This window comes from Asparagus officinalis, chromosome 7 (assembly GCF_001876935.1).
Source record: "Asparagus officinalis chromosome 7, Aspof.V1, whole genome shotgun sequence".
NCBI lineage: Eukaryota > Viridiplantae > Streptophyta > Magnoliopsida > Asparagales > Asparagaceae > Asparagus > Asparagus officinalis.
In genome coordinates this window covers 4,431,869-4,444,515 of record NC_033800.1, presented here as the reverse complement: position 1 = coordinate 4,444,515, position 12,647 = coordinate 4,431,869, and the positions used below count along the sequence as shown (strand labels likewise).

The 12,647-nt window shown below is 36.2% G+C and overlaps 1 protein-coding gene across 1 annotated transcript in view; it reads right to left on the bottom strand.

Annotated features, from left to right (window-relative positions):
• The window catches only part of LOC109848529 (protein IWS1 homolog 1-like), a 7,157-nt gene extending 974 nt beyond the window's left edge, over positions 1-6,183 (bottom strand). Inside the window, 11 exon segments of the mRNA XM_020418068.1 lie at positions 2,415-2,568; positions 2,719-2,778; positions 2,892-2,983; positions 3,149-3,226; positions 3,307-3,329; positions 3,332-3,371; positions 3,534-3,663; positions 3,786-4,000; positions 4,432-4,548; positions 5,444-5,939; positions 6,025-6,183. Coding sequence (XP_020273657.1) covers positions 2,415-2,568; positions 2,719-2,778; positions 2,892-2,983; positions 3,149-3,226; positions 3,307-3,329; positions 3,332-3,371; positions 3,534-3,663; positions 3,786-4,000; positions 4,432-4,548; positions 5,444-5,939; positions 6,025-6,044 — 1,425 coding nt within the window. The 5' untranslated portion in view covers positions 6,045-6,183.

The window sequence follows — 12,647 nt, the reverse complement described above, 5'->3', positions numbered from 1 at the left end:
AACTACAAATAATATAAACTCAAAAAGGTATAATTCAAGATATTCACAGGACAAGCTTTGGAAAGAAATTGAAAATCACTGGATATATACTCGCCTCCGGTGGTCAGTATGTTGATCTTGATGGCATTGCCCATCACAACCTTGATATTCCGTTGATGAAGCCTCCTCAGCCGCATTTAGTTTTGTAAGGAAAGGGAATTGAGGGAACTACGGTTTCTTTTTGAATTTTCGATAGTTATAATGGTGATGTCCATTTCGAGTTTGAACCCCCTATGTGAAAGTCACCAGGTTTGGACCTATCCTCTAGACTCGTTATATGCCCGTGTATGTGTAGGCGATAAACTTCACGACCCTAAATACTAGAGCTGATATTTTTTCGTGACATTGGGCTAGTTTGATGTGAAACTGGACCGCGTCTTTATGTCATCTGTGTAATCCTTAAGCAATTACAGATGGCTGACGTGTCTAGTTAGAAAATAGGGGTTTTTGCCTTTACACCCAAAGTTTTGCCATCATTTATTTTTAAAAGACTTCTATCTACACTAACATACCCAAAAACTCTCCTTTTATCTGTAAGCTCCAAACATCAAATACATATTTGTATACAATATTTAAAAAAGAAAAGGCAAAAACCTCAAAATGCCCTTGTCTTCTTCCTCCTCTCTTTGTCCATAACCAATTCCTCTCCCTTTTCTCACTCTCTCCGCTCTCTCTGCCTCCTCAACGGGGCCTCTCTTCACTCTCTCGATTGTCATTCCTTACTCTTCTCCACCGCCTCATCCTTTCTCTCTCTCCCCGAACAACTTAACATGCTATACTTACAACCTACAGCTCTAATAGGAGAAGTGATAGGTGGAGGTGGTGGGGGTTTGGGAAAGTGCAGGATGAGGTCGCAGAGGAGAGGGAGGAGGGCGAAGTAGAGGGTGGAGGGAAGCCCAACTGAAGAGGTGGAGCGAGAAGAGGAGAAGAATGGGTTATGGACAGAGAGGAGGAAGAAGACAAGGACATTGTCAGATTTTTTGTTTATCTTTTATAGATGTTGTATATAATAATATGCATTTGTTGTTTTGAGCTTAAAGATAAAAAGAGAAAGTTGATTGGGTGTATGAGTGTAGATAGAGGTAAGTGGGTTTAAAAATAAATGAGAGTATTAACTTTGGGTTTAAAGGCAAAACCCCTAGAAAACATTTGGTTAAACAGTGTCCCATGAGCAATTTCAATGTCCTCATACTCTTTCCGCTCTTTATAATTGCATATTCTTGCCTATAATAAAAAAAGGGTATTGCCCTCACAGTTGCACTCTCTCAGTCTCACCAGGCTTTAGAACAGTTGTCTCTGCTCTCTAAATGACTCCACCAGCAATGTACTTAACAAAACTACAATTGTGTCTCGATGTTTCCCAACATAACAAACATGTCGAGGCCTTCTAAGGGGCTGTTTGTTTGCATAAGGGGGAAGGGGAAAGCCTGCCAAAAGTATCAGTTTTGGCAGGCTTTCTTGCAGAAAGGCCTCTTTTAGAGGCGTTTTTGCAAAAAAGCCTGCCAAAAATGACATTTTTGGCAGGCTTTCAACTCATTTCCCCCTCCAGAAGAGGCAACCAAATGCGCCCTAAAAATTTCTGTCAGCTCAACCACAATATTTTAAGGTAAGGCTTGATGATGTATGCCATGAAATTCTGTGACAACAGTTCCAGATTCCTAAAATCCCATCCTCGACCAATGTTCACAAATGGTTCACAGTTCTAACACCTTCTTATCAGTTGATCCATGATAATTGATTAACTACTTATGAATTAATACCTACTACAGATACCTAATAATCTTGCACATCTTTTGAGATATCCACACAAACATCAACATGTTTATTGATTAGACCTGCTCAATTCCTATGGGATTTGTTTATGCACTTAAAAAGTATCATGCTCCTGCAATGACAGGATTTAATCCATGCATGCATCCCATTTCAATGCTTTCTCATTGTCCTTTAAAGACCATATGTCATTATTGCTTTTAGGATACAATAAAAATAACTGTCCATCTAATTTCTAAACTACCCGTTGACATTTATATAAAAGCATGTGCACCAGTGCTCGTGTGGAACCTGATAAATGCATCCGTAATACCAATTCCTATACCATCATAAGCAGCAGCGTGCCTATACAAATCATCTCATAACCTCTAGATAGATCCAGTAAATGACAGATCACTACCTCTCAAGAATACAAATATGAAATTTGGCGATATAATAAGAAACAACTGCTAGATCCTACAACATACACATCAACACAATTTCAAACTTCACATGCAACATAAATTACAATGCAAATTCAATTTGCTACAAATTAGAAATGCGAAGTTTCACTGGAAGTAGAAGAATAACAAAACTAGCATGCATCAAACAACTCCAGAACTAACCTTTAACCGGCGCTGGTCTTGCACTTGTTGTCTAGCTCGAGCTCTGATTTCATCTGGATCTATTTTCGACTGAGGACGGACAAGAAAATCCAACGGTGTTGCTTCTGGTCTAGAAGCATGCTGCCTAGCAGCTGCTTGACCGGATTTTTTACCCCTAATACAATTGAGGAATTTTTTCCCCTTTCAGTAAAGCACAAGAAAGCAAGTAATACAGAAAATCTATTCGTGCAGCAAACAAACAAAGAGAAATGTGCGAAAATATTATGGTGAATTGTACAAATAGTGAGCCAAAAAATAGCCTTACTGTGAGAACTCGTCAACATCATCATCTCGTGATTCCAACCCCTTAGATTTGTTTGAAGGCCTGGAAGAACATATTAACAGGAAACCAAAAAAAATTAATAGATGAAATACTGAAGTTTAGCATATTATCTTGAAGTTAGAATGAACTGAGCCAGGGGTGAATATCATAATTACTTCTTAGCAGTTGGTCTTCTGTACGGAATTCTTTCGTCGTCATAGCTTCTCATGTCCTCATATCTAGTGCTCTTGTTAAATATGGGACGACTCTGCAAATGTTCATACACAATAACCATACAACTAATCAATAACTTGATCATACATCAATAATTTTTTACTAGTCTCAGTTAGGAATGAAATTGTGAATGTAAAAATCCATATGTAAATCTTCGTAGGTCGTTCCACTTTGTACAACTAAATTATAGAATCTTTACCCATTTATCAACCAATTCTTTGGCAAGTTTTCTGTTGGCTGTGGTCTCCTCATCAGATTTCGACAAAAACATTATCACCTGGATATGAGAAATTATACTGATTATCACTCTGCAAACAGAAAATAAATGACAATATATCCAAACAGTATGAATTAGACCTTTCCTAGACCGCTTCTTCTTTAACTGTTCTCTCCGTATATTCATGGTTTAAATCAATTGGAAACTGCATCACAAAAAGTAGTTACTGATTAATAATGAAAGCAAAAGATATTAACAATGGAAACACATAAAATGTAACACAACTCAATGTTACAATTATGTTGTCATGCTTAAATATCAGCTTAAGATTTCTTGTAAACAGAAAGGGAAACGCATTTGAACATACATCAGTCAATATGTTTAATATGGCAGTTCGAATATTCATATTAGGCAAACTTCCATCAGGAAGAGGTTCGAGCCAATTCTTTAGAAGAGTCAGTACTCCATGATCTAAAAACTCATGTTGCAGCGCTTTCCTGTAAGAAAGGTCAAAAGAGATGGTCACCTGTAAGTTATATAGAGGTCCAAAGAATCTGTCTGTAAATGATGACTAAATAAATGAAACAGCAAACATTTTTGCACCGCAGGATAAACTAACTTGGAAAGGACGTCTATGAGCATTGGGAGTTTCCTAAGTTTATTAATGGCAGGCTTGGATTGTCTATTCAATTCGGCATCTTCCTCAGCGATGACCTCAAGCTCAGCCATGCATTGTTCAACAATCATACCAAGATCAGCTGTTTTCTCATTTTTCTTCTTCTTTCGCCCCTTGAAGAGTTTGTTAATTTCATCATCTTCCTCACCTTCTTCTGCCTGTAACAGAGTAGAAAGGGGGGAACAGCAAAAACATCAAAAATTATGTGCATAGACATGACAATTATAAGACCGAAGCTGAAACAAAGTGTGCCTACAGTATGAAGTTTCACAAAGAAACAGTAGTAAATCAAAAGAGACTCTTAAGTAATGACCTCATAGTTACAATTATTTGCATTGGAGACTTTCGTTTTCAGGTCATAAACTTTCAGTTTCCTCAAATTCAACAAAAAGGTGAGCTTTACCTTTCCAAGTTCTTTCAAGTTTATAACTAGCCCTATGTTAATGACTCATCTTTTTGTCTTCTAAGCACATTTTACAAAGTAAATGTCCATAAAATGTGAAAGGCATTGAAGATATCAATAAGATGGTTAGCTCAAAGCCTCAAACATGTGAAGTACAAAGACAGTACTACACAAAAGAACACCAACCTGTGGAGCATTTCCAACAAAACCTTCAATGTCACTGCCATATCGATCTGCAGGATCTACACCGGTATCATCAATGAAGTTATCGTCATCCAGAGTTCTCTGACCCTCTTGATCATCCTATTCCAATGACAAAAGTATAGCAGTTATTAATTCCCTTTCATCTGTTAAAACACATTTTCCATAGATATAACAGCCTAGCTAAATAGTAGTCAACTTAATAGTAAAGAAATATGGTGAGCTGAAGATGCTAACAATGATATGACAGTTGTCAATTTAATTGAGGAGATGACTCTTCAAGGAGCTGAATGGATTGAAAAAAAAATGAAGAAGAAGGATGATGAAGCCCACTACAGTGGAAACAAAGGGCTTTGGTCATCTTGTTATTGCGTCTCTCAAAGCTAAGTGTTTCTCTACTGAAAAATACATCACGGGTTCTTCAACAACAGTCAAATAGTTTTCCAATAGGCAAAGCCAATCCAACAACAGCAACTCAATTTCACATGCAGCAACAACCAAAGATGCAAAGGCCAGTTGAAAACTACAGCAATAATTTCATTTCTAAATGCACAAAAGAAAATGAAACATCCAAAACCCGACTAATTGAAGTGGGAGAAAAACATGGTTCAAAATGTAAACGTCCGACTAAAAAATGGTGTAGAAATCACGGCATATTCCAATGGATGAGTATACATAGGAAATCAAATTAAGCACCAATTACCAAAGATGCAAAACTCTACTCGAAAACTATTGCAATGATTTCTAAATGCACAATATAAACCAAAACATCCAACACCCTACTAATAGAATCCATCAAAAACGATACATTGTAGAACATGCAGCATATTCCAATGAGCAAGTGTCAATAAGAAATAAAATTTAACACCAATTACTAAAGATGCAGAGGCTAATTGAAAACTGTTGAACTGGTTTCTATATGCACACTGCTAGCCAAAAACATCCACAACCCTACCACTAGAATCGATCAAACAAACAGATAAATCACATTCTATACCTCCGAGTTGCCGCCAGCAATTGTATCCCACAGCTCCTCTATCTCTGGGTCAACTCCCTGATCCTTCCCGCCCTTCGAACTCGACGATGGTGCCCACCCCTTACCTCCTCTCTCCACCTTCTCCTTCTTCTTCTTCTTCTTCTCCTTTATCCCAAAGCTCTCGCCTTTCCCCATCCCCGTCTTCAACATATCGTACCCTTTCCTCTTCTTCGACGAGCTCGCCTCCTCCTCCTCCCGCTGGTCTTCATCCCAATCGTCCAACCCATTGCCGGGGCTCTCGCTCCTCACCGGCGACGGCGTCGCGTCCTTTCCTGACTTCTTGATCAACCTCTTTCTAGGTTTTCCGGTCTTGTCATCGTCCAAGATCGGCGTTGGAGATCGAGACCTTCGCCAATCGTCTTCATCTTCGTCGTCAAATCGAGCTTCAGGGGACGCCTCTCGATCAGATTGAACATCATCGGGGTCCATCAAGGGCTCGCCGTCTTCGTCCATCAACCTGAAAGCAGATCCAAAGTTAGAATTTCAAAACCCTAATTTCACAAGTCTGAGAAATTGGGGTTTGGGAGGGGGAGAGATTGTACGGATCGTTCTCGTAGCCCATGATCGAAGATGAGATGAGAGGATCCTGGTGGAGTTTTTTTATGAAATTTCTTGAGAGAATTTTTTTTTTTTTTTTAGGGTTTTGTTTTCCAGTTGATTCGCGGTTTTATTTGGGGGGGAAATGGCGAGGGCGATGGCGATGGCGACGACGGTAGTGGGTTTATAGTGGATATCGGGTTGGAAGCTTGAGATCAAAGTCCGAATCTATATAGGAATCCGATACCTACATGGATTTTCCTTTATTAATTGAGTCATTCTCTTATTATTAGTTGAATTGAATCTACATAGGATTTTCCTTTATTAAGTTGAGTCATTTTCATTGAATCTATATATGAATCCGATATCTATATGTATTTTCCTAAGATGCTCCAAATTTAGATTTTTTTTAGAAGCTTCTAAGTTTTTTGCAATGGCGCCACTATTAATATTTTTTTTTTTGGGGGAAAAACTACTTTAAAATGGAAAATTATATTAGTTAGTGAAATTACAAGTGTTAGTAAAAGTGGTTGGTTAACTTATTTTGAGCGGACTGTTTCTAACTTTATAAAGAAGTCAGTTCTACTTGTGTTTGTTTTTTCTTGGGTGTTAGCTAACTAGATTATTTTTTATAGAAGTGTAACGATTTTAAGTATGGGATAAATTTTTGAAGTGTGATATTTTTAAAAGATAATTAGGAATAAATTTTTAAAATAGGATATTTTAGAAGAACAATTGTTAGTATAATTAAGAATAATTTTCAATAATCAATAAGCATATAAGGCATGCATTTTGATGATAAGACTACTATTTATATATTTTAAAACTTACTTTTATTAATAATAACTATTTACTTTAGTGTTAAATAATATTGAGAACTATTCGGTAGACTATAAGATATTATTATTATTTAATTTTTTTTTTTGCAATTATTATTGTAATACAAATTTAAAAAACAAACTTTTCTCTTTTTCTTGTTCTTTTTCAATCTCGTAGACATCATTCCGTTATCTCTTGATTTTAATTAATTTTTAACAAAACATGAATTTTGTGTTTTAAATTTAAATTAATTATAGAATTCTAGTATTTAATAATAATTTAAAAAGAAACATTAAATAGAAGGGTAAGAAGATATGTGATCTAATCTTATGGTGTGGCTTGAAGATGATGGAGAAATAAAATATGAAATAAAAAAAAACAAATAAGAAAGTTCCTGTTTTTTACCATCTAGTTCTAGCTTAAAACCTAGGTCAATCTAAGAGACTAGAACCCTCTCTTTTACTAACATTGTATAATTTTATTATAGTTCTAGTTCCAGTTGACTAAGCTAATATAATATTTATCTGGGGAAAATAATCTCGTTTTTAAGTTTTGAATTGCTACTTGGCACCCCTCCCACCAAAATCGGCCCGCCCGCCCCCCCACAGCAACACAGCCAACAACAAGGATACTACCGTCTTTTTGTTTATGTTGCTACATGCTTAATGAAAAATAGATCAGATGTGATTCACTCGTATCAAGTCATAAACTTTCTGATTCTCAATTTTCCATACATGTATTATTATTTGTGAAGATGAAATGATAAACCTTTGATTAGTCAAAAAGCTAATCGAACATTTGTTAATCACCGATTTAAATTAAGGAGGAAAACATAAGTTGATTAATGTATATCATGTTTAGATGAGATAAGAACATCACAAGAGTAGAAAAGTTTACGATGATATTTATTTCAATATTTTCTAGTTGAAGCCTGAATCGAAGACCGATTAACTCCTCGCTATTTTTTTCCTAGGGGTTTTTGTCATTCATAATTAGCAAAAGGATCGAATAAGATGAAATAGTGTAAAGAATAAACTATCAAAATAACTTTCTAAAAGTAATTTACAAATTCCAAGCCCCCAATTAGTTCGTAATGTAACATTTTGTTGGTCCGGGCGAGGATGAAAGCTGATCACAAACCCGACCCGTTTGAAGGTTGGCCTCTGCCTCTGCGGGCATGCACCCGCTTTAAAAACTGAACCGACGCTTTCCTCCCAAATTCAAACCAGCAAACCAAAAAATAAAAATAAAAATAAAAGGGAGCCAAAAAAAAAAAAAACTCTCTTATTCACCACTAACAAATATTTTGGAGCTGCAATTTGAATGCCGTAGAGAAGAGTGAAGCCAAAATCGAGCTCATTTCGTCGTCCAGGGAACAAACCCGAGCAAGTAGAGGTCAGATCTCATTGATTTTGATTTTATTATCGCAGACCTAAGTTTTGCGTAGTTCTTTATCAGAAACTAGCTGCTTAATGAATAGTTATTTTTATCTGTTCTCTTTATTTTGGGGAGAAATTCTTTTAGCTTCAAAAAAATATTGTCTTGAATCATACACGACGAACTCGGGGTAATTTCTAGAATGGGTTTGTTAGCATGAATTATTTGATTGGAGATTTACTCGACGGTCTCGTAAATTAAATGTTTTTCTTTAAGTTGTAAGTTTGTGTATATATGAATTCCAATGAAAGCAACGCGGATTGATCTGGTGTAGAGTGTGCAAATTTGTTCTCACAGCATAATATGATGACTTGCCTTTTTTGGGGTAAAATAATTCATGTCAAGATGTAGGAAAAGAGTAAGAGATCTTGGATTCAACTTCGATCGTAAATATGTTCGAACAAGTCTTCGACATAAGCTTTCTTGAGGAAGGCTTAGACCCGTGATTTATTGATAATGAAGAAGACTGGTATTTACAAAGAAACACACAGGAAAATCTTAAATTTAGTTCCTCTAACCATTACACCAAAACTCCAAAATTATGGTGAGGATCGAGGATTATAGTTTTATGTTAATTCTAACATGCCTCCGCAGGTTGAACACCCTTTTTTATGGGCTAAAACCTGGACTCACGCAGCGGTGTTAATTTTTAGAAAATCCGCTTAAAATTCGCGGCCGGTGTGATTTGAACCTGGGTTGCTATGATATTATCTTAAATTTAGTTCCTCTAACCATTACACCAAAACTCCAAAAGTTATGGTGAGGATCAAGGATTATAGTATTATATTAATTCTAACAAAAAAAATGATGAGAAGAAAAAAAAACTTTCATATGCGCGTTGCACATCACAGTAGGCAGATATAAAGAAAGCGAAATTAATTAACGACAGGAGAAATGTGGGCAGCATAAAGAGTGAAAATTGGGTTGAGCATACGTTTGCATGCATTGTTCCATGAGTTTCCTTCATTTCCTCTTATGTCATTTCCACCACCACAACAAAAAATGTACTCTACAACGATGACAATTTTGTTTGTTTTTTATTTTTTTTCTGGACATATTTCCTCTTTCTGTTTGCATCAATTTGATAAGCCTGGCATCCATACATCCAAGATGATTTGGATCATTCGAAATGGCCAGAATGATATAGGGAGTGAAGACTGTCATATGACTTTGATAGTTCTCATTACTAGTGTAGCTTCCCTTGTTTCATCGTTTTGATCAGAAGGTGGAATATTTCAACCCCTTTTCCTTAAAAAGCTGTCGATCATGCAACAGATGATAGCAAAAATGTAATGCTGAATACAAAAAAACTCTTGGCAACAATCATAACAATGACTTCTACAAAAACAAGTACCTGCTGCCTTCAAACTACAATACCAGTTACATAGTCATACATGATACTGAAATAAGAGATATGAAGCCTAGTGTAGGAAAAGGATCCAAATGACCCAAGTCATCCTAGAAAAGGGTCTACGTTCTTGTTCAGCATTCAACAATATGTTAAATTTCTATGAGTCCTAGAAATTCATTTTGTGCCAACCACCAAACTCCGAGCTTTGCTACTGTCAGCAATTGAAAGCCATTGGAACCCCGAAAAAGAGTCATGTGGATCATTAGGACCGTCTATTCTAACGAAGAGTTACATATAGATGACAAGCGCGAGCACCTAAGCCAACAAATCGCCCTTCCTAACTACTTGCCTCCAGCACAACTAGAAGTCATTAATCATCAACTAGGCCATCTGGTGAAAATATTTATGATCGAGAAAGTAGGTAAGCTAAGAGCTAGCAGCTAGCATGTGATATTCCGATGATATGAGGAAACACTCACATCATCCATCCTGTAGAAATAAAGTTAATCAACTGTGCTAATATGATGCCAAATCTTGCTAGAAGGCTATATTGCACTCACAGAAATAGGATGTTATAGAAATCCATGAGAAGTATGGAAGATAAAATAGCAACCTATAGTATGGATTCCAAGAATACCACGATGGGAATTTGAGGAGAACCTATATCTAAATTTTGCCCTTTTTTTCTTTTTTCTTTTTTAGTTCGCATGGCTTTAACATGTTGCGATATTAAAATTAGTCTTAGACTCTTAAGGCATTGGGCAATTTATATAACATAAACCACTTCCAGGAGCTCTATCAGATCATAGACATTACATATACGTCCATATTGTGATCGGTTGATTCCAGCACACGCAAACTTGCATACTTAATGCAATAAAGAATCATATGCCAGATTTTTAGAGGTGTCTCTGTGCTAATAGGTTCATGATTAAATAAATGTATTTAAGAGATACAATAGCCAAGGATAAAAAATAATGTACAGACCAAGCAAGTGGAGTCTATCCTTCCATCAAATTGGTTTGTATTAACTTGTGTGGAATGTAAAAGCATCCGAATTTATCTTACATGTCAAATATGAAATAGATCCATCGGGTCAAATGCTAAGGTTAAGTAGTTTCATATTTTTAGAGCCTGGTAAAATATCAAAGTGTAACGATAGAAAAGGCATAGGTAATATTTGAAAAAAAAATTCTGCCATGTCAATACCTTCCCAGTTGATCTCCTCAGTCCTTAAATTTAGAGAACTTGATAGTGTAGGATTTTTATTGTAGTTAACATCACGCAATTTTCCCTCCATTGTTTTGCAGGTTGATTCGAATAGGTTGATTCGAATAGGTTGATTAACGAAGGCAGTTAAAGGCAACTGTCTCATCATATAAGACTGTTACAAGCTCCTGAAGTCACGCTACTATCAAGTTTTAATTATGAACAAGTTATAGAATTAAAAAAAAGTCATATAATCATGAACCAGTTAAAGAGTCCAAAAGTCATGTTTAATTTCGTGTTTGTTATGAAATTAATCGTATCCTGCCTATATATAAAGACATGCTATTGACGTGTTTTAACTAAGAACAACTTATAGGCATAGAATTCAAAAGTCATACAGTTATGAGTCAGCTATAGAACCCAAAAATCATGTTTAAGTAGGTGTTAGTTACAAAATCAATCATTTCCGGGCTATATAAAGATTGACCGGATTCTCGGTGGGTATACTTAAAATATGTTTTTGCTGAAGACGGGATCTTCTAGCTATCTTCTTTGTTAATATCTACTGTTGAAGTATGATTATAGGCACTCTTCCTGCTCAAAACCCATATTTCCTCATTAAAAGAAAAGAAAAGAAAAGAAAAGAAAAGAGAAGAAAAGGTCCACAAATCCTCATCCTTGCCATCTCATATAACTCAAATACACTATTTATTCGAGTTTTACTTGGAAGTCCGGAGTAGTTTTACATAAGGAAACTTGCATTTTTCAACTATACATGATTTAGTGGTATATATGATGCTAAGTTGCTAGTCCACTTCCTTCATATCGTGTAGGTTACACTTCACAAATTTTTTTTTTACTGTGCCTATGACAAATATATGAGGGTAGTTTGTTGCTAATTATTGTGCATATGTCATAACTTGAGTGCTTAATCTAGCTCTTTTGTAGGCACTTAAACTTCCTTCTTCTGTTACCTAGCTACTTGATTTAAGCTCAAGTTTCCATTACAATGAGACGTACAGAGAGTACTCGGAGTTTTGGACCTGCAAAGCAATAAAATTTAAATAGTTTTGTACCGACAAATCACATGAAATCTCTATCTAGACGGCGTAGCATAATAAAATTATTATGAGATTAACATTTAAATATTTAGAATATTTCCTGACATGTACGTACACATTAAGAGTTTGTTTTCTTTATTTAATATTTCCTGCCGTAGCATGTTTGCAAATTGAATGGGTAGGAGTATGATTTTATTTTGTTATTTTTTTAATGGAAAATGTTGGAGTTTCAAAATGAAACTCGAGCCTAGCTACTACCATTCCATTAAAGGCATAGGGTTGTCATACATACAAGCTTGCACCCCCAACAACAAAATTGTGCAAGCTACGGCGTAAAAGATAAAGAGCTTCGTATCAAGTTCAAATAAGTTTCCAGTAATCCCAAACACCACAAAAAAAAAAACCAGTTCATTACCCAAAAAAAAAAAAGACAAACTCTCAGCAACAGCCTTCCGTACGTCAAGCATCCAAGAAGCTCCCAGTAGCAAGTAATCCCAAACCTGCATCGATCCTGAGCCAGTGAATTAATCTCCCTCATGAACAACAAGCTGGTCGGGTCCCATCGGGTTCTCGTTATTTTTTTGAACTCGGGAGGAGCACTACATAGCCAAAACTTAAACGAAGTGAAGAATCTATTTCAAGAGCTAGCTCCAAGTGTGAACGTGAGGACACGAATTGGCCAGGATTGGCCACGAATTCAGCCAGCAGACGCGTTTTTCTTTTAATGCGTGTGGGGGCCACGAATTTGGTG